This window comes from Pteropus vampyrus, unplaced genomic scaffold, assembly GCF_000151845.1.
Source record: "Pteropus vampyrus isolate Shadow unplaced genomic scaffold, Pvam_2.0 Scaffold570, whole genome shotgun sequence".
NCBI classification, from domain to species: Eukaryota; Metazoa; Chordata; class Mammalia; order Chiroptera; family Pteropodidae; genus Pteropus; species Pteropus vampyrus.
The window spans coordinates 895,230-917,835 of record NW_011889351.1 but is presented as its reverse complement, the minus strand read 5'-3'; the positions used below and the strand labels follow the sequence as shown (position 1 = coordinate 917,835).

At 32.5% G+C, this 22,606-nt stretch overlaps 1 protein-coding gene across 5 annotated transcripts in view; it reads right to left on the bottom strand.

The window, feature by feature from the left end:
• Positions 1-22,606, bottom strand: part of LOC105308380 (puromycin-sensitive aminopeptidase) — a 65,046-nt gene that overhangs the window by 14,840 nt on the left and 27,600 nt on the right. For 4 of the 5 annotated variants that reach the window (XM_011384331.2, XM_011384332.2, XM_011384333.2 and 1 more), the window contains exons 3-14: positions 21,066-21,143; positions 14,069-14,190; positions 12,436-12,543; positions 11,012-11,212; positions 10,458-10,554; positions 10,310-10,343; positions 9,346-9,460; positions 7,274-7,438; positions 6,343-6,447; positions 5,627-5,687; positions 3,140-3,249; positions 1,317-1,380 (exon numbers count right to left, since the gene is read on the bottom strand). In XM_011384331.2, coding sequence (XP_011382633.1) covers positions 1,317-1,380; positions 3,140-3,249; positions 5,627-5,687; positions 6,343-6,447; positions 7,274-7,438; positions 9,346-9,460; positions 10,310-10,343; positions 10,458-10,554; positions 11,012-11,212; positions 12,436-12,543; positions 14,069-14,190; positions 21,066-21,143 — 1,260 coding nt within the window. Of the gene's footprint in view, positions 1-1,316; positions 1,381-3,139; positions 3,250-5,626; positions 5,688-6,342; positions 6,448-7,273; positions 7,439-9,345; positions 9,461-10,309; positions 10,344-10,457; positions 10,555-11,011; positions 11,213-12,435; positions 12,544-14,068; positions 14,191-16,047; positions 16,163-21,065; positions 21,144-22,606 lie in introns of all 5 variants that reach the window. The other variant, XM_023525534.1, reaches the window with a different exon arrangement.

Here is a 22,606-nt window from a genome sequence, read left to right as displayed (position 1 = left end):
AAACACTAAAGGGTTACTTTTTATTTTTCTGATAGACAGGATACACCCTGGGAGCTGCTGGATTCCATCATGGAGGAGTCATATCTAAAAGCCAAAGCTTTTATAAGGCAGATACATATGCTTTCTTAGGTACCAGACAGAAAAATTGACTTTTCAATAAGATGCTGAACAAAAGAGAGTCACTGTCCAGTAAATTAATAGAACTATTTTAATAAGTTACATAGCTTTATGATATCAAACTAAATCACAAATTAAAATTTCCTCCTGACACTGGGATGTTTCAAGTTTTAATATTGCCTACATTGGTCACAGAGTATTAGAAAAACCTGCAAAACCAGTCAGTCCTACAATGCAGATTGCAGGTATGAGGGAGAAAATGACAACTGTGACACTTAGGGATTTATTTGGATGATACACCTATCATCTGACTTGTCAGACATATTCATTAAGAGTAATTCTAAATGCTAAGAAAGGTCACTGGTGGAAGGCTATATCTCTTAACCCTAATAGAGTGCATCACATTTAGGTGGGTAGAACATGACAAAGCACTGGTGATAAGTGCTATTTTAAAGGAAGTCCACAAGGTACAGAAAACTTTATTTTTTTGATTTTTCAATTAATTTTTAATTTCCTGGATAAAAGAGTCTAATGACATGTAGAAATACTGAAAAACACAGAGTTGAGTGATAGTTAAGGATATAAACTCTTGGAAACCAACTATTTTATTTGAATTCCTACTCATTAATTAGAGTTAACTCAAGGTGACTTTGGGCAATTTAACTAATCTAGCTGTGCCTTAGTACCTTCATTTGTAATATGGAAATAACATTACCTACCTATTAGGGTTGTTGAGAATACAAAATAAGGGTCAGTTATAGTGCTTAGCACAGTGACTGGTACATTATACATCTAAATAATCATTAGGCTTTATTTATTTATTTATTATGCCCAAGAATTAAAAAAAAAATTAGCCACCCACACAAATGTGTATCAAGTTGTTTTTTAGATATTAAGGCTAGCGACATCACTAGGGTGTTCCCATTGGGTGTTCCCATTCTTCATTTGTTATAGCATCCAATACTACACAGAGACATGGAATTTCAAAAATCTAAGAATATGACAATATAACAAATACCTCATGAATCTACTTTTTTGATTTTCTGGATTTCATTTTTATTATAATTTCCTTGTTTTTATTTAATTATATTAAAAACATTTTAAAATGGATAATTATTTCCTATTAGTTGCAACACTACTAGTATGGTATCTAAATTCATTATCAGCTCTCACTTACCAATAGCCATTTGCTTACTTACCAACATATGGTCCACTGGCACAGAACTTCCTTTGGGACAACTTCAGTAATCTGTCATCTTCTACCTAAAGAAGCAAGACAAAGGCTATGGTAGTATCAACACTTTTTTTCTTTTTTGGGGGCAGGGGCAACATTCCTATGACAAAGTAGAAGGTGAAACCAGTACAATCAAATGTCTCATGAGTACGCAAAATGCAATAGTGATGAAGATGATGATACTACAGAATGGGAGAAAAGTCACTATTTCTCACTTAGGTCTCAGAATAATAATACACTAAATAAAAGACCAGGTTCTATGTAATATGGGCCCTCAGAAGAAATACGTACCTGGATGAGAACTTAGAAAGATTAAAATTTTCAAAGGGATACATAATAATAAATAATAAAAAGTAAGTTATTTTAATCTTTACTGAGGAAGTTTATGTCTTTAGTCTTTTCATTTCCAAAAAGTGGCAACATTAAATTAGCATGTGGATTCAACATTAAAAATTCAAATTTTTAGAATGATTGATATACATGAAAGAAGCACACACCTTGTTTTCAAAGGGTGAGCTTTGCAATGAACACAAAAAACGCAAAAGAAAAAATTGCAAAAAACTAAAAAGCCAGAAGCAACAAAGGCTAGTATGTATTTTAAAAAATACGTCAACAAAATGCAGTTATTTGTTTCATTTATCATTTGTTACTATACCCCAGAACATTTTAAATGACACAAGATGTAACAAATTTAAGATGACCTAAATCAAAATTAAAATTGGGCCAATGACCTTTATGGATAAACTGACTATAAGAGACAGAACTGAAATACTGAAAAATTTAAGGAAGCAATGGCTACTTTGATGCCACAGAGAAACCACTAATTAACATAAACACTACATCATTGATTAGTTATGTATCACAGATTTCCTTGAAAAAGTTGAAAGGTGACTTTTAAATGGATTCAGAAATAAAACAAAAATATTTAAATTTAGGGATATAAAGTGAGAAAGCGATCAAGATTTAAGATTAATAACATATTTTGTGTTACAGAGCTCTCGTTTTTTAAAAAGAATAAAGAGTCACAGGCTTTTTATTGTAATGAAAATGGAAGATGAATTTGGCTATGCTTATGGACAAAAAAACAACAAAGCAAAAAAAATAAAACCTTGAAAGCAGTTTGATGGAAAACTTAATTGAGTCTCAATAATATTGGAAGTGAGGTATTAGTGTCCTGTGTTCTACCTGAAAAGTGTGCTTTGCTTGAAAAAAAAATTATAGCCTCATAGCTTTTTGTGTAATCATTAAATAGTTTAATAGATCTGAGGTGTTGATAGTTTTTGAGGCAATGAAATTCCCAGAGGTGAAAGGAATAATCATCGCTGTTTTTATTCTTAAAACAGTCAGATAAAATGAAAACTACTTGTTAATGTATATAGAGTGTCAATATCAAATTTGATCAGACATCTCTTACACCTGACTAATTCAAAATGGAGAAGGAAGACTAGAAAGAAACATAATGGTCACAGTGGTAAGTCACTAAACTTATAGATATCCTTTTCCACCAAATAGAACTGATTCACTAAACTGCCTTTTCAAATGCTTGCAGCCAATCTGAGAGGTCCTCCAATGTGTATACTTTATTATAAAATACAATTGTTTATGGTTAAGAAGGGCTCTGGAAGGTTAACTTGCAAGCACTCTAACATACCTTGTAAATCTGGGTGCATTTTTAGAGTACAAAAGCTGGTTTTAATGTCATCTAGAGTTCTTAAAGTACAGAAAAGCAAAGGACTGAATTTCATTTACTAAAATATCAGACAAATAGAGGAACTTTTATAAGTTTACCTGTTCTGCTTCCACATAAATGAGCGGGAATCCCATTTGTTTGGTCCAGGTATTCATCACCGCTGCTATAGGTTTACCACTAGCACTTTCTAAACTTTCCCAGAGATCCTCTAGGAAATAAACACAAAGAAAATCTAAATGTTTACATTTTTATTTCCCTAAAAAATTCAGAAACTTTATATAACTCTTGACATTGCATTGCTGATAAACTCTTTGGTTCTTTCAGGTTTAGGAAACAAATAGCGGGCCAAATTAATGTCCCCACTGCATCTCCATTAAGTTAACTCTATCGCAAAAATTGGTCTTATATTCTAAGATGTCCTTGTTTCAATTTACTAAAAAATTATAAAATATAATAAAAGAAAAACAGGTGAGTTTGAACAGGAAGAAATAGAAACAAACAAATGGAAACATATTCAAGGTCACTATTAAACTATCATTCACAAACATAAAACTATTATACCCATTCAATTAACAGAAGTTAAAAAATAGTCAATAATGCTGATGAGGCTGAAGTAAAACTCCTGTGGGTCAAACAGCAGTAGAGGTAGAGTGAGCAAAACAGTAATACAATGTGATACATACTATAATGGGGGCATGAACAGAGGAAATCACTTTTAAAAAATCTAAAGGAAAAAAAGACTTCAAAAGAGTTGAATTTTGGTCTGCATCTTGAAGAGGAGTTGTTCATTAGACAGAGAAAAAAAGTTCATTCCAGGTAGACAGAATAAACGGTCTATGTACAAAGAGGAAAGTATAAGAAAAGAGAAAACATCAAAAACAGCAAGATGTGCAATAAGCTGAGGGTGGAAGTCACATGTGTGGGAGTAATGGGTGATGAGACTACACAAGTGGGTAAGGCTGAACTGCTGAAGACTGTATGGCTCACAAAGAAGTTCATTCGTGAAGGGAACGTGGCATCTCAAGTATTTTTAATCAGTTAGGGTAATGCAATCAGATATTCACTTCAGAAAGATAACCCTGCCTAGACTCAGAGTGAGAAATGAAATTGAAGAGAGTGGGGCAAAGCAACCAGTGAGTTAATAGGTAACTGTAGAATTCAGTGGAGAGATAACAAAGCATGAATTAAGGGAAGCGCAGTGAGGATAGAAAAAGTACTGGAACTGCTGCAAAAGGATAAAAATCATGGATGGTAACCAAAATGTATTTCAACTGCCAATTGTCTTTCATAAATCACAAAAACAAATCAAAGAAGGTACATGTAGGCCTTGCTATTCAAACTGTGGCCTATGAACTAGTAGCACTGGCTTCATCTGAGAGCTTGTTAGAAACGCAGACTCTCAGGCCTCACCCCAGACTTACTGAATTAGAAACATTTTAATAGACCCCAGGTGACTGTAAGTACATTACTGTTTAAGAAGCATGAAGTTCTTTCCTCGTATATTATATACAGCCATACCTTGGAGATATTGTGGGCTCTGTTCCAGAATACCGCAGTAAAGAAAATATCTCAAAGCAAGTAACATGAATTTTTCAGTTTCCTAGTCCAGATAAAAGTTAAATTTATACTATAATCTATTAAGTGTGAAATAGCATTATGTCTAAAAAAAATGTATGCACCTTAGTTAAAAAGAACTTTATTTCTAAAAAAAAAACTCACCATCATTTGAACCTGTTTGAAAAATGGCAGCAATAGACTCGCATGGTTGCCATAAACCTTCAATTTGTTTAAAAAAAAAAAAAAAACCAATATCTGCAAAGCACAATAAAACAAGGTATGCCTATATATGTATGCATGCCAAAGACTCATTAAACTTGCAGGAGTACATTTTTCTGTACTCTTTCTTTAAGGAACAGAATGCCTCTCTATTTTATAAACCAAAATGGAAATTTACAAGTAAGGGGTGTCAAGGTTACATCATGTCCTGAACAGAGGAGATACTGTATTTTTAAATCACAAACCTCAGGAAGAACCCATGGCCAGGACTCTCTGAACTTTTGTCATTCTGTTAGGCGCTAATGACATTACATAAATCTACTTGTTTTTTTAAACTATTTTTTCTCCACTAAGAACTCAAAACTATGACGTTGGCTCATAGTCAATTAATTCTTATGCCTTTTATTCATCATTTTGACTCGGATATCCAATAAATGATAGACCATCATACATCTTGAAACTCTGTAATTCCACAAGTTCACTTCTAAAAATGGTTAATTTGCAGCTATTTTAATGGCCAATGATTAATTGAGGGCAATAAAACCAAATCATCAAAAAGAATAAGCTCTGGTAAGGTAAACAGAACTCTTCAGACTCTTTTAAGTGGCAAAACACTGAGCTCTAGAAACCAGACTACTGGAGGATGACCAAAAGGTTAATGGGCCCTAATTTAACAAATGGCATCAAATAAGTCAACTTTATTTTCTATCCATCACATAGAAAGTTAAGCAGTTAGAAAAAAATTAAATGTCCCACTCTCGACAGAGTGCCAACATTTTCCATTTCTAACTCAAGCTATTAAAGATTACCTGTGGCAGCATTCTTTTGCTGGAACTTGGTTAAATACATGTTCATTCCTTTTTTAAAGTCCTGAGAAAACACAATTTTTAAAATTCAAGAGTCACCTCAGAATTTACAGTATATTTCCATATTAATATTCAAAAGTTAATTTACTCAAATTACTTGAAAGTCAGATATACTGAAAAACATATATCACCCTAATGTCTACTGCCTTTTATTAAGAATGCATAAATCTTTGCCTTCTATTTTTTGCTTTTAAGTTTTATAGTAGCCTCCTGCCCACTCCCTAAACATATCTGTACACGGTTCATCTAAGGCAGTGGTCCCCAACCTTTCTGGCACCAGGGACTGGTGCTCCTATGAAAATCTAATGCCTGATGATCTGAGGTGGAGCTGAGGCAGTGATGCTAGTGCTGGGGAGTGGCTGCAAATACAGATGAAGCTTTGCTCACTCGCCTGCCGCTCACCTCCTGCTGTGTGGCCTGGTTGCCAACAGGCCATGGACCGGTACCGGTCTGCGGCCCAAGGGTCAGGGACCCCTGATCTAACGGATCACAAGAGTCAATATAAAAAGAAACAAAGATAAGTCAAAGCAGGGTAATATCCTTTTAGATTCTAGAAAAAATTTCTTAAGAATTTAATCTAAATAAAATTTGACATTTTTCCATGTAAAACTATGATTTCAGCATAAAAGAATGGAAGACTTTTAAAATTGCTTTTTTACCTTATCCCCAATGTAGTCATGTAGCATTCGGATGACAGATGCACCTTTGCTATATGATATAGCATCAAATATCTCATCAACTTCAGAAGGATGGCCCACACTGACCTGGCAGACAGTGTGATTCAGGGTTATGACAGGAAGCAGACAGCCTGTAATACTGAATTACATAAAAGTCTTTCTAGGAAAACCCTTCTAACTAAAGTAATAAGATACTTTTCTTCCTTTAGCTCACTCATAATGTATAATAATGACTCTTAAAAAGAATATAGTAACTAACACCAATAAAGTAAAGTATATAACATGATCCCACTTATCACTTAGGGTCCAATCTTGGTTCTGCTTTGTTGGGAGTCAAGTCACTACAGATTTGTTTACTGGTGGTGTTGGTGAGTGGGGGTGGGAAAGGGAGAGATGGAAACCATTTGCTTTCTTGAACTAGTGTAATGGCTTACAATTATACAGGACCCTGGTTAAATATTTCAAAGTAGACTGTAGTCTAATTCTTTAGAGGCAAAATTTATACATATAAACTAGCTGAAATAAGAATAAACTAACTCAGAACAATTAAAATATATATGAAAACAGACAATGACAATAAAAAAATATGTTCAGAATTTTCTTTGAAACAAATGTTCCCCTATGCATATTACCCAAAGTACGGTTCTTCCATATTCTTCAATAAAAAATATATTTAGTGAATGCTTATGAGTACACAGCAATTGCTTCTACAAAGATCAAATTTTAATATGGCCTACCTTAAGAAGAAACATAATTAGAACAGTCTTGCTAGATTTTCAAAACTGGAAGTACAAACCATAAAATCAAGTGAAATTACCCATGCAATTTTCTTTTCAGAGAGGTCCTAAGTATCTCTATAACAAATTACTTATTTCATTAAAAATGAGAGTAAATGGTTGGAATTATGGCTCACTTCAATAGGATGGCTGTTATCCAAGGCGTCAAGCTCTTGGGCACGGGTATAATCAGCAGAAACAAACTGAGTCCAGATATCATACTCTGGGAAGCAGTGGTCTACACACAGATATTCAATCCAGGATGCGAAGCCTTCATTTAACCAAAGATGAGTCCACCATTCCTAAAAACAAAAAAATATAATAAATATGTAAAGAAAATAAAATTTTCATCATTCTACTAATTTGAAAAACTCACATGTCCCTTCCATTATACTCTAAAACTTAAGACTTAATGATCTAAAATTCAATTCAAAACAATTAGTAAATTACTCACATCCTGAATAAGAGATACCTATATAAGGGATTCCAAGAAAAGCCAACGTGCAATATTAGCATTATGCCTGAGGGACATTTTCAAAATATTGCTAAATAACATTTTACTACCAAAGGTAACAAAGGAAGAAGAAGGTGGGGGGAGGAACTCTTATGTGACAAAGGGGAAGAGAGTAGATAAATGTAGGCTTTTTTTCTCTAAATTATTTCCTATATTATTTCCTTACTTTTCAGAAAGAGATTTCGAACTAATTTTCACTAAAGTTGATTAAATTTATTATGAAAAGAAAGCAATATAGGAATTCAAGATAAATGCTAAAGGACTAATGCAATGGTGAAAAACAAAAAGGAATTTTAAAATTCTGAAAAGATCAAATATTTCCAATATTAAGTGATAAATAGCTACCTGTGTAACTGCTTTGTGTGCTTAACTAGTAGCCTCCACTAAGATAAGCTGGTACAAAGCTAGTTATTCTCCAGCCTATCTTTAAGCCATTAAATCTCAGTTAATGAAACAACTGACATCTAGTAACTAAAATAGTTACTCAAGTCCAGTCAAAAATTGTTTAAGAGCAATACAATAATGCACACATTTGCCCACTAAAATTTATTACTGGTAGTTTCAAAATAAAGTCATAAAAAATAAAGCCTGGTGGAAGCTGAGCAAAAAAATTATTTAGTAAAAACAAACTTGCTGCATTAAGTAGAAAAAAACATTTCTGTACATATTTGAATACTGGTATTCATACTTAATTCATAGCATACTTAATTCTATATAAAATTATATTTCAAAATAAAAATTTTCACCCCTAAATAAAATTTAAAACATCCACAGCAAAAGGAAAGGGTTTACTTTCAAGGGCTTTCTTTAGAACTCTCTCAGACATGTCATAGTTGTTAAATGTCTTACTTTCTTGCTTATTTCTGTGACATATGGACTCAACCAACATTCAAGTCAGGTTCTGCTCTTTGGCAACCTAAAATGCCATCAGGGAATTTGGCAGGCTCCAGAATCTCCAGTTCTTTCATTGCAGAGGTACTTCTAGTTCATACTAAACCCTGTGATCCCTAGCTCTAACATAATAGGTTTCCATAGATAGTATTTATTTAGAGTAAAAGAGAAAGGTCAAGAGTAGACAACAATGCTCATTCACTGCAAATATTATAATAAACAAGGATTTCAATGAGATATAATTTACTTATTCTGTAGTTTTTTTGCCCTCATTTCTACCAAATTTCAACTTAACATTTTAGGAAATGAAAAAACTGACCCCTAAAAACATTTCAACCTAATCAAAGATCAGTGTGTTATTTATCAGGTTACTTTTCAGCTAGTGAACTATGTAATAAATATGACACAGGAAACTACGTTTAGCCTGGAATCTCACTATGTGGAATCTCTCAACCTATGAGGAATTTTGTTCTCTCACCCAAATTAGTAGCATGACTTCCCCCACTAGCAGGCAAATTCTAGAACAGTTCAGAAAATATTTTCTGTTGAATAAAGACTGTCCACATGTTCTTGATCAACAGAGATTCTGAAAAACTCTTTTCAATGTGGACCTTTTAAAATCATGTTCTTCTAGTGGCCCTCTTGGCACAGTGGGCAGTGCATCAGTCTCATAAAATAAAGTTTTTCTATCACTCAATATTTTTTTGGCACAATATTCCAGGCAAACCTGAAATACTACGTAGCCAAAATAATATATAGCAGGATGAAGATAAATATATTTGAGCACTTAAAAATATTAAATACCATAGTAACAAGATTTCCAAACCATTGATGGGCGAGTTCATGTCCCACAACCAGAGCAACCCACTGGCGTGATGAAGAACAGGAGTTTTTTGGATCAATAAGCAATGCAGTCTCCCTGTGTTAAAACAAACAAAAAAATTAAACAATAAAAGTACTGCAATAAAAGCATGCATGCACAAGTGGGGAGGGAGATTCAAACAGTAAATAAGGTGGTCAAGTTAGGCTTTAGAGATGTCAGAAAAACATTTCCTTAGAGTATACAGGATATAAAAAGTTCCAGGAAGATTAACAACTACGTCAAGAGAATTCTACAACAGAAGATGAAGCTGTGACACAAATTTAACTATCAGTTTGCTGACTGGACAGCCGCATGAAATTTTAGAAAAACTTTGTCTAAGGGATTAGGGATTATTATGCTAAAGAAAGAAGACAGTTCTTCCATGAAAAGGCAGGGAGTGGCAAGTGGGGAGAAGATGCATTCCACAGATCCAAAAAGAACACTGAGCAGGTTGTCTAAAACTTAGCTCATCGAAGAAGGCAATTGAAAGTAGAAGGCAAAAACTTGTTTACAGATCCTGCTTCAAAAATTATACAATCCACATGTTTATATTGTGGCAAGAGACATGTAAAAACTTGGCTAGAAATTATTAAATTAGGGCAAGTTCTTCAAGCTGAATAACTATGAAACTACTGGGAGGAAGAGAAGGCACCGAAATGAGAAACTGAGCCAAAAATATACCTAAAAATCTTACTAATGCCAGATGCTCACTTTAAAATCTCACACTCTCAGAGGGTAGCATCGAGGGTGTTCATCTGCATTTCTGAAATGTGCCCGGAAGTAAGGGTAGGTAGGAAAATTTATGGCAAATCGAAAAGCAGAAAATACTCAACTATGATCAGGAGTGAAGCTCTTATGAAATCAGTGATTGAAAAGATAAGGCAGGGTAATGCATCATTAACATACCTATAAGTAACAAGGCCCCAGTTCTCCATGGCACCTTCATAAAATAAATATAAACATTTATTGATATATATACATACTTCCTTCCTCAAAAATCACAAAATTCAAAAAAAGCTATTACAATTCAGCAATAAAATGAAATTTACTTTACCAGCTGCAAAGTCTGCAATAGCAATGAGATCAATTTTAGGTAGAGGATAAGGAACATTGAAGTAGTCCTTATAAAAAGGCAGGGTTTTAGCAGCAACCTATAAAAGTATAAACAAAAGAACCATCTGATATATATTTTATTGTAATTCATACAGAAATCCACAAAGGAATCCTGTTGCAAGCAAAAGTATCTCACGTTACTAGAAATCAACCCTGGGAGCTCTACCTCCAAAGACTGTCTTAGCCCCAAGATTTGTATAGGTTGGACAAACTTTAATCCAGTTATAACTTGAGATGAAAAATATAATTATATATTTTCCCACCCAATCTCTGGATATATAAATTCTACTCTAATATTTTCTTAATCATTATCTTGTAAAATGTTAATGCAACACCAAGGTTGGTAGTTCCAAAATTCTATTAAAAATAAAACCAAAGTAGCACGACAAATTTCAGATTAAATGATAAATAACTGTACTAATAATTGATCAGAAATGTAAATTCCCCAACCTGGAGTTATGGACTGTTGGAACAATCCTCTTCAAGTACATTTACCTCTAACGCAAATTTTCCTTGCTCTGCTTTGCCAACAGGGGTGTAAACACGGACACACACACCATCTTTTGACCTTGTTTCTACAAAGTCATATTCACCCACAACAAATGCCACCAGATACGTAGACATGACAGGTGTGCGGGCAAACTTCACTTCCACTACATTTTCATCATCAGGGTATGGTTTCCGATCAACTACATTCTTAAAAAAAAAAAAAAAAATTAAACAGATTTACATCAAATACCTTAGAGCAAGCACTATCCCAAAACTGTAGGCTTTGTGAACTCTCCTTCCTCCTTTCCAGCACTGCTTACTTCTCTATACCAATTCATCCAGTGCTTTTATGCTCTCAAGATTTTCCTATTAAGAAGTAATCTAATAACGTATTCACACTAAGAAGTTTGAGGCTAAAGTGTTAAAACTACCAAGGATTTGTAAGCGAAAAGAAACAACTTTTCTTGAATACCTATCATATGCCAGGCACCAGGATGTTTTAAGATAGACCTCAATACTTTTCACATGAAATAAAGATAGAAGACAACAATTATCAATAAAAAATAAAATGTAATTGTGGAATCTACATTTCAAAGGGTACAGAGTTCTAGATTTAGAGCATTCTCTGTGCCAAAGTTGGCTCTAAGCAAATTTGTGAAGAGATCTCTACTTTACCTTTGGAGTCTCCAATTTCCCTTTGGTGTTCTCCCTCTTTTTCCTATTCAGGCCCTCAATTTCCTCAAGCTCTCTCTAGTCTTTCCTCCTAGGAAGACTTATTTAAGAACAGAATTGATAAATTCATACTGAATTGTAAATGAATATTCAGTTCAATAAATTAGCCTCCTCTCTACGAATATTTGAGAAGAGAATGGCATTCTATCTATGGAATTCTCTCCACCAATAAAGGAGGCAAAGCCAGTTATTTCCAGGTATAGTAGTCTTTTTCAAGTTTTCTAGATTCATATTATAGGCTATAGGCTACGCTATGTCTTAAAGCAGTCCTAGATAATACACTTCGAGTGGTGAATGCTTAATCTATTTATGAATGAGATCAATGACATCGGTGAAGACACCATACTCCAAAAATACAATCAGCCCAAAACCTAAATACTCTTCATTATGTGTCTATATCTTTTGGCATTTAATAAGAAAGTCAGATATTTTTCCTTTCAGGTAATATTTATTAAACTCATCACTTAGGTTTCCAAATTAAAAGAAGTAGATAATCTTATTAATGTAGTTTACAAGAAATCTCTTTCATGGGGTGGGAAACTCTAAATAAGCAATTAAGAAAAAGAGGGCTTACTGGAAATAATAAAACTCACATTTGTGTTTCTATTATGTATCAAACACTATGTTAGGTGGTTTCATGCTATCCCATCTAATCAGCAATCTACGATAAAAACTTATACTTACGAACACATACATACCATGTTTGATAAAGCTACTCTGTCTTTAGGAACAACCAATGAGATATCAAAAGTTGCTTTGATGGCAGGCTCATCCCAGCAAGGAAAAGCCCTCCGAGCATCAGTAGCCTTAAAAATATATATAAATATTACTGAATTAACCTAACAGCTATTTCATGAAGTAACTGTCATTTATTCATTCATTTACATAATTCATTCACTTGTTCAAATATTTACTTTCTTTTCAGTGCCAGGCAACAAGCTAGGCACTGACTACAAAGAAAACACAAGGCTTAGTATCACTGCCACATCAGCAATTATCCAGGAATGAGGTCTACTGCAGATCTTAACAATTTATAGTATTAAAATAATTTATAATTATATTTTTGCGTTTATTTTTATTTTCGTTTTTTTTTAATATTTTTGTTTTTAATAAAACATTTCAAAAATTTAATGCAAGTGGTTTCATCAATACTGTTAACAGAACATAGATCATAGGAAGGTCAAAAGTATACTGTAAGGATTGATAGCTGGGAAAATACGACAGGTTGCCTCTCTGGCTTTTATTTCAAAAATAAAAATAAAAGTATTTTCAGAAACTGTGATATACTTCGTTCTTTATCTAGAATGGTATCAATGAAAATAATGACAGATGCTCTATCAATTCTAAGCAGGTCATTCATTTAATGGCATTTCCATATACTACACATAAAACTGTTACCACTTGACCTACTTAAAGAGACTTCATTCTTCCTTTAAAAAAATAATAAAAAAACAAAGCAAACTTGTTAAAGAAAAATAAAATTTAGCGGTTAAGTATAATATCAGTTACAAAAGAAAAAAGTTAGATAAAAAACAAAATAAAAAAATAGAGCCAATGACAAGATTCAGTGCCATAAAGAAAAGTAACAAAATATGCAGAGGTAGAGGAAGCACATACTTCTGCAAAAGGGTTTCTCTGAGGAAGAATGTTAGATGGCTGCACTCTCAAAAAATTAAATTATAAATTCTATCAAAGAATAAATAAAACATTTGAAAAGTAAGTAAAGTATAAGAAAAGAAATAGCACAGAAAAACTTAAATTAGGAGCAGCAGCAGTACAGAAATGAATTTATACTAGAGGAAATTAAACGACACGAAATAAAGATTTAAAAGTTACTAAAATATCCAAAGGACAAATTGATGAAAGCAATCAAAGGTACATTTGAAGGATATACACTAGAGCTAAACCTATTATTAACTGATGTTCTTGAAGAAGAGATCAAAATACACACACACACACACACACACACACACACACACACACACACACACACGAATACATACAGGTAATAAAACTTCAGTACCCCAATTGCTTTTATACTATGTACCTTTCTTAATTAAAATTATCCTCTTAGTAATTGGCACCTGTGGCTTTTCCTACTAAATTAACAGTAATGCTGCCATATATAGATATATATGTTCATTGCCTAACCCGCACTCCTAATTCCCTCCCTTCTATAATAAAGATAATTGGGTAAATATAAAATAAAAATCCAAAATCATGAATTATGGCCAAAGGCACTTAGCCTCAAATAATCACACAAATAATAGAATACATCTTTGTCAGACTATCTAATTTAAGATCGTAATACTTCAGAAAATAATACCATACCTCAAACTGTGTGACAGCAGCATAGCGTACCTCTCCAGAAGGGGTAGTATATTTACTTCTATAGAAACCTTTCATTTTGTCATTCAGCTCTCCAACAAAATCTATCTTTAAGGTTCCTGTACCTGTGATTGAGGATAAATGAAAACCATTTTTGTGGAAAAGTTAAGTATAAATTATTTTTTTAAAATGTCCTTAAGACACTAATTCAAAAAAAAAAAAAAAGACACTAATTCGGTTCGCTATTTATAATGTTTAAATCATCCCTTCCTTTCTCAAATACTCCTGGCAATGGAGAGAATATTTACTAAAGTACATGGTAGACTAATCCTAAAGTAAAACTTAAAATAATGTTTACAGTGGGTAACTGCTTAGAAAATTCTTTACTAACTTAGTCTCGAATCACTAATACATGAAGATAAAAACAGGAAAGGCACATTTATTATTAAATGTATAACATGCTATTGTGCATGGTGCTTTAAAAATATTTATAAACTTCGAAGTAGGTATTGTCTCTATTTTTTCAGATGAAGAAACTGAGGCTGAAAGTTAAATAACTTGCCCACGGTCACACAATTAGTTAAGTAACAAGAATGAGATAAAAACTTAGGCCTGTTTAGTCCAAAATTCATGCTCTCTGCCAATTATATCATGTAAATTAGTCCTTTTAGACGACTTCATGCCAATAACTATCAGTAAGACAAGACACTATCTGCTCAATCCAAAGGGAACACTGGTTCCATACTTTTGTAAGGAACTATAAAGAATACCAATAATTTGATCAGCAAAAGGGCATGAAACAAACTCTTACAGCTACTTCGATCATTTGAAATCTGATATCAAAGAAATACATTTAACCAATTATTAAATACAAATAAAAATGAATATTTATTCAACCTGAATATACATTCTATTGTCGCACAAGAGCAAAACCAATTAAGATAAAATGGGAGTTTTTGTGAGTATATACACTTTCTTTCATAACAGAAAAAAAGTAATTATCTAGCAGTCATCTACTAAATTCAGATGCATGACAAAATAATAATCCTATCTTACAATTTACGAGTCAAGTTACAAAAAAAACCCCCAAAATGTTGACTTTGTAAGTGGTTCTTTTAAAGTGCCTATTTATAACAGGATCTGGAGCATGAAGTCTAATAAATCAAAAACAGAGTTTGATTATAAAGTAATTAGCTAATCACACCAAAACTTTTATATCCTAATGCCTTAAACTGTTACTTTGGAATTCTGTAGAGCAACGACACTGACATTGTTCAAAATGTTCTCTCCCTTTCTCTTTCTGACATATCCTCTTGGATGTTCACAAAGTCAACTCTTTACCTTCCAAAACTGAATGTGCTCTTTGGAAAGCTCCAAGTCATAAAGAGTCAAGTCTACAGAATAAGTGAATGACAAACTGCAAAATGTTTCTAGATAAAACACTAAGGGCATCTATGAAGTAATTAAACTGATTTTATGTGCCTCCAATTGGTTTTGAAAGTGATTTCAAGTGAAAAATTCAGACCTTTGCAACAAAGTCATCACAAAAGAAAGTGCCACTCTTAAAAGTAATCTAGGAAAACAACACTAGACACTCAATTGAAGCTCAAATGAATAGACATTTGTGATTATTTTTTTAAAAATCAGACATTCTGTCTGAAGGGAACAATGCATACTTCTTTCTTTTAAAGAGAATGATAGATTACTGAGACAGCAAATATGAATACAGTAAAAGAATCTGAAAGAATTCACTTTAATAAATTTTACAAGGAATATCTAACAGATTATAAAAACCCACTACCTTTAAAGAGAACTGCTTGACCGAATTTTATGTTACAATTCCATAAATGGAATTGGCAAGTCTGTTTTCACTAAATTAACTGTTAAAATGTCTTTTAAATAACTCATATTCCATGGTAAATCTACTTTTGACTTTTCCTATTTGGAATAAAACTCATAACTAAATAAGAAAGGCTGCTTACACTTTTACTCGGTTTTAAATCTCCAAGGCCATCAAACCATAACAAGATATTGACAGTGACCACTTCCAAAAGTGGCATACTAAACAAAATACAAAGTATTGGGAAGGGTTATTACCTGAAATTCAAACAAAACACAAGTTAAAGTTTTTAAAAAAAATCGTTAACAAATTTAATTAGTGTCACATTGTACAATACTAATTACAAAATATTTACTATGAACATAGAATTTCAGGGCAAGAAAAAAAAGAAAAAAGGACTTCTTGATTAATTTCACTTATCAAATTTACACCATATTAAAGAACTAATTGCTAGATTGTCTAATTTTATACCTATTTGCACACAAAATTTACAATGCTTCCTCAAATTACATACTATATTTCAAGATCTAATGTATGCAATATTTATCTGGTTGGTGTGGTAACCCTTTTAAAACATACAATGAGTTCATTTATAAATTAAACAACTGAAAAATTGGGACTTCCACCAAAAACCTTATCTGTTTAACGTTTAGGAGACCAAAATAATTGTAAAAGCTGAAGTAGATCTTGAAATACTTTAATAAAAACTTAATGAGCCTACTAAAGGCTATAAAATGAAACATTATACAAAAAGGGTCTTTTCCTTTGTGTCACCATTTCTTATGATACTATTTTTCACTCTTCAAAATGTTAATATCTTCTAGTGTTTTTCCAAATAAATGCCACTCTACAGGATTCTTAACCACTGATTCTGAGGTTCTTAGGTTGTACAATGATTATGGTAACTTAACCATTATTCTAGAATGGTGCCAGTTTCAGAAAAAATGTTTTACTTAGCTATGTAATAATACTTGACATGACTGTTAAGTTTGATGAGGCTAAACGCAAAGGTTACTAATATCCTCCTAATATATGTTCAATATTTACTTAATTACCAGAAGATAGACCACTTGTACAACCTATTAAAATTTTGAAAAAAATAAAGACTTCATTCCTAAAGCAAAGAATAACTGGATAACTCTGACCCAGAGAATCTTGGGAAAATGTGGAAGCCAATGATTTTCAAACAGATATTTATAAATATTTAATAATTAAATATAGTCACATCTATAAATAAGATACTTTTAAATTCTAATTTGTATCAGTTATCTATATTGTTATATTGGCTAAAAATCTCCAAAACTGTCGAATTATAGTATACTAAAGATCATAATTTTCCCTGACCAGTTCCTTTTATTAGAAATGACTTCACAATTTACCAAGTCTGCTGTTAATAATACTTGCCAAGAATGATACAGCTCTCATATACTGATAATAAATAACTGCTTACATATATAAATAAGGGGAAAAGAAGGGTGCAGAACATTATGTGTGGCATTCTAACTTCTGTTTTAAATAGAATATACACAAATGCTTACAAAAGCATGGTATAGTTTTGAAAAGATATATAGGAAACTAGTTGCTTCTGAAGGGTGGAGCTGAGAGTTGAAGACAGGGATATAACGACAAATTTTCACTATATATAATATCACTTGAATTTCAAACCATGTCCATGTATTATATATACTGCTTGAGTTCAAATCTAGGCTCTGTCACTTACCAGCTGCTGACCTTGGGCAAGTTAGTTAATTAAGCTATCTTTGTGCCTTAGTTTCTTTATCTACAAAGTGGGGATATTTATCTCAAAAAGGATTTAAATAAATTAGTATTTGTGAGGTACACAGAACAGTATCCAGCAAAGATTAAGCATTTACTAGATACATGCACATATTATATATATATATACACGTATATTAACCCCGCCAGAAACATACATATCCCCCTTCTCAAGAGTTTCTGTCTATCCTTACCTGATGAATTCTAACAAAACATTCTGGTTTCTTTTGATAAATACAGTATCTTTAAGTTTTTTGATTTAATAAATAGTGTTGTCATATTTCCTAATGCTGAACAACTGAATCAATGCTATCTTTTTATTTTTTATACATGTTAGGTTTGGGTATTTTCTTGGACTATTTTAAAAACCAGTTTTTAAATATTATTGCTCCTCTCTTCTTCACATTTCATTAATTTCTGTTCTTAAATCTTTATTTTTCTCTTCTACTTTCAAGTTATCTGTTCTTTTTGTCTAATTTTGATCTTGATGCTTAGCTCATTAATTTTGTCTTTCTTACCTAAATATCCTCTGAGTAATGTTTTCCTGCACCCCACATGCTTTGATATGTAGTAATTTCATTACTCAGTTCTAAAATTTTTCTAATTTCCATAACAAGTCCTATTTGACTCATTAATTTTCAGATATAATATTTTTAAATATACAAGGGATTTTTTTTGTTTCTCCTTTGCTACTAAATTTAATCTTTTCACAGTGTGAACACAGTCTGTGATAATACGGATTTAAAATTTTTTAAAGATTTTATTTTATTTCTATCAAAGTAATAGTTCATAGTATAAAACTCAAATTCATATACTACTACAGGTTTACATATATAAGCTGCGGGCCCCTGCTCACTGTCACCCTACTCCCCAAACGGCCCCCAGTAGCAACTCTGCCATTTTTAAATACTTTGCTTATACAGCTATTTCTTCACTGTTCAATTTTATAAATTTTCTTCTTACTACTGAAAAAGTGAAGTTTTAGCTAAATCACATCTCCCATTCCTATATTTTTTATAAAGAATTAAATCTTCCCTGCCCTTGCAAATATGAAAAGACCTTTATTTTACCCTCTTTAAATTCAGTTTGGCTAATCTGTTAGCCTTCCCCCTTCCTCCCAGTGCCCTCACCTCAGGGAGAATCTGGTTGAGAGCCTCACTTTATCCCAAAAAGTTCTAAAATCTGCTTTGGTGTAGGACTTTTTACATTTATTGATTTAGTCCCTCTCAATGTTGTACCTTTTCAAACTAAAGGCTCCTGCCCCATTAGTTCAAACAAATTTTCTTGTTTTGTGTCTTTAATAATTTCCTCTTCCCATTTTCTCTGTCCTTTTGCTAGATGAACGTTGGGTTTGCTAAGTCCTCAACTCTTCCTACTGTTTGGAAGTATCCTCTATTTCATCTTCTAAAACTTCTACTGGATTTTTTTTTTTTTATTTCTATTTTATTGTAATTTCCAAAAGTTTTCTTGCTCTAATTCTTTCTGTTTGATGATATTCTGTCCTGTCCTTGTTTAATTAGTAGAATATTAAAAATATCTCTAAGGATATTAATTCATTTTGGGTTTGAGACTTTCTTTTCATTTGCTTTTGCTTCTTCCCAGTTCCTATACTTCAATTATACGTATTGTTTTGCTTTCTGTTCTATCTTTCATATTAGAAGTTTTATCAAATGTCTAGGAATTATTATCCCAGAAATTTGGGCTTGGCCATGCTATTTGCTTTGGCAAATAAAATGTGAATGGACATCAAGTACACCACCATCCATGTAGAAACTTTACACGTGTCTTTGTAGTTTGGCTCTGTCCCCATCCCTGAACTTCTGCCTGCTGCCATGTGAGAGAACAGCATGCTGCTATAGGTTCTAGAATGAGACTTGTGAGCTGAGTGGAGCTCAGTAAAGTTGGCCATATGACTACAGATGATTACCAGTCCTCACAGGGCATTACGTAAGCAAAAAATATTTGTTGTAAGCCACTGAGGTTTGTAATCCCATTTGCGGGTTAAAATGTACACATATACTTACATATAAATAGACTATTTCTGAAAAGATTCACCAGACAGTGGAAGTAGAAGTCTGAGAGAGGTAATCTCAATTTTTATGTTATATCCTTAGGTATTTTAAATACATGTTCATGGCAAAACATTATTATTATAATAATATCACACAAAAAAATCCTAGCTAGAAAAAAGCAAAACGCAAGGTGGTTAAGAGCCCTGAAATAAAAGACAAAACTCCAACTTAAATTTTTTTTTAATTTTTATATTAAAGTTATATATTCTAAGTATAAAAATTACAGAAACCAGAAAAAGTTATAAGAATAAAAATCATCAATTATGTCATCAGACATATCATTTTATTTCTACCATTTTAGAGGTATGATTCATCATCCTGTGTGTGTAATTTTGTATCCTGCTTTTTAATTTTATAATAAGCACTTTATAGTGTTAAGAATTCACACACCTCACTTTTAATTACCACATATATTCCACCATACAGATACGTTATAATTAGCTTATTCCCTTTGTGTTGGAAAAACGTATTAATTCCAATTTTTTACTGCCTTAAATAATGTCTCAATAGATATTTCTAGGCATAAAACATTTCCTGTATTTATGATTTTACTATAAGATATATTCTTCTTACCAGAATTGCTGAGTCAAAAGACATGAACATGTTTAGTCTCTTGATACAGACTGCTTCTAAATAAATTACATGGATTTACACTTTCACCAATAACATCAAGGCAGTCATATCATCAAGAATCTTTTTTTTAAATTTCAACTTACACGACAGGCAAAAACTGGTATGTCAGTAACTGTTGTTTCGGTATTTCTCATTACTAGGAAGGCTGACTTTTTTCACATGTTTATTAGTCATCTGCATTTTATTTCACATGAATTATCTGTTGCTTTTCAATAGTTCATTAATCAAAGTCTTAGGTGCTTTACCAATTGATTTGTATATAATTTCTTCTATATTAAGCTTGGAAAGTCTTCTATTTTCTTCTTGCTTTTATACCTAATAATAGTAACATCAACAAATCTTTCCTTTGATGCCCTCTATAACATCTATCTAGTCTCCAGCTGTACATTAAAATCATCTGCGGGACATTCATCTTAGACTTGGATTCAATTAGTAAAAGACGGAGCTAGGTAAATATATTTTTAAAAACTAAATTGAAAAGGTGAAAAACAGTGCGTTATGTTCTAGTGTAAAAAGACCATTAGTTTTTGGTCTATGTTTTTTTTCCTCTTATTTTTTTCCCCCCTGATTGCCTGACTTTAATCTGCTTAAAAAAATGAGGGGGAAAAGAACACATAATAAATTTTTTTGGAAGATGTCACTATTCATCACAGGATTTTACAAAAGCTACATCTCTTACCTGGTTGGAGAGTACTAGGAAAAGACAAGGTGACTTTTTCATCTTCATTCTGATAGTTAAATCCTGTAGCATGTATTTCTGGAATGGAAAAAAAAAAAAATAGAATAAATCTGACTGAATTGATAAAGACCAAATCTAGACTGCAGCAAATTAACATTTTCAACAGCAAAATCTCACTTAAACTAAATATTCTTAATTCAATAAGTTCCTACCACACGACTCTCCTTTTAAACTAACCTATTTAAGGCTAAGTGACATAAGTTAAATATGGTCCTTAAAAACAATCCTTACGCATCCTATATGAATTCAGAAAACTTTATAAGAGAAATAGAGCTACCATAAAAGTGAAGAGGTTTTTCCACCAAATTCTCAGACACGCTTCATTCTCAACTTTGTGTGACCATATTGCTTTCTATGTATAAGTCTCAATCATGAAAAATTTGAAGACTGAGCAAACTGCTAAGATTTTAGTGTTAAAGTTACATGGATGAAAGTTCTGTCCCCCACCCAAAGATAGGTGACAATCCCAACTAAGATTTCCAATAAAATTCTTTGTTGTTACATTTTACAGAAATAAACAAGGTGAAAACAGGTATGTGGATTAAATTAAGGCTTCAATTTACTCCTTACTAGGAGTGAGAAGACACTGCTTATTTGACTGATACTTCAGGAAACTTAATTGACACTTTAGGGAAAGAGCTAAGCAGATCAACTTCCAACCACATCACATCCCCATCCCAAAAGAAAAGTCAGCCAGTCAGAGAGGTAGCCTGAATAAGCACATGAAAAGATGCTCAACAGCATTACCCATCAGGAAATGCAAACCACAATGAGATACCACTTCACACCCACTAGGATGACTATAATCAAAAAGACAGATAATAGTAAGTGTAGGGGAAAATGTAGAGAAATTGGAATACTCATACATTGCTTGATAGTAGGACTGTAAAATGGTACAGCTGCTTTGGAAAGCAGCCTGACAGTTCCTCAAAAGATTAAATATAGAGTTCTTGATATGATCCAGCAACCCCAGGCCTAGGTATACATGCAAGAGAAATAAAAACTTATGTCCATACAAAAACTTATATGCAAATGTTCATAGCAGCATTATTAATAATAGCCAAAAAATGGAAACAACCCAAATGTTCACCAATTGATGAAAAAGATCAAATGTGGTGTACAACAAAATATTATTTGACAACAAAAGAAATGAAGTGCTGGTATATGCTACAATATGGATACACCTTGAAAACCTTATACTGAGTGAAAGAAAATAGAAACAAAAGGCCACATATTTATAAGAAATGTCCAGAATAGGCAAATCTAAAAAGACTAAAAGTAGATTTGTGGCTGTTTAGGGCTGAAAGGTTGAGAGGCAAAGGGAAGTGACTGCTCATGGGTACTTTCTTTTTGGGGTGATAAAAATGTTCTAAATTTGATTCTGGTGATGGTTGCACAATTCTGTGAATATACTAAAAACCACTCAACTGTATGCTTTAAATAAATGAATTGTATGGTATGTGAGTTATACCTCAATAAAA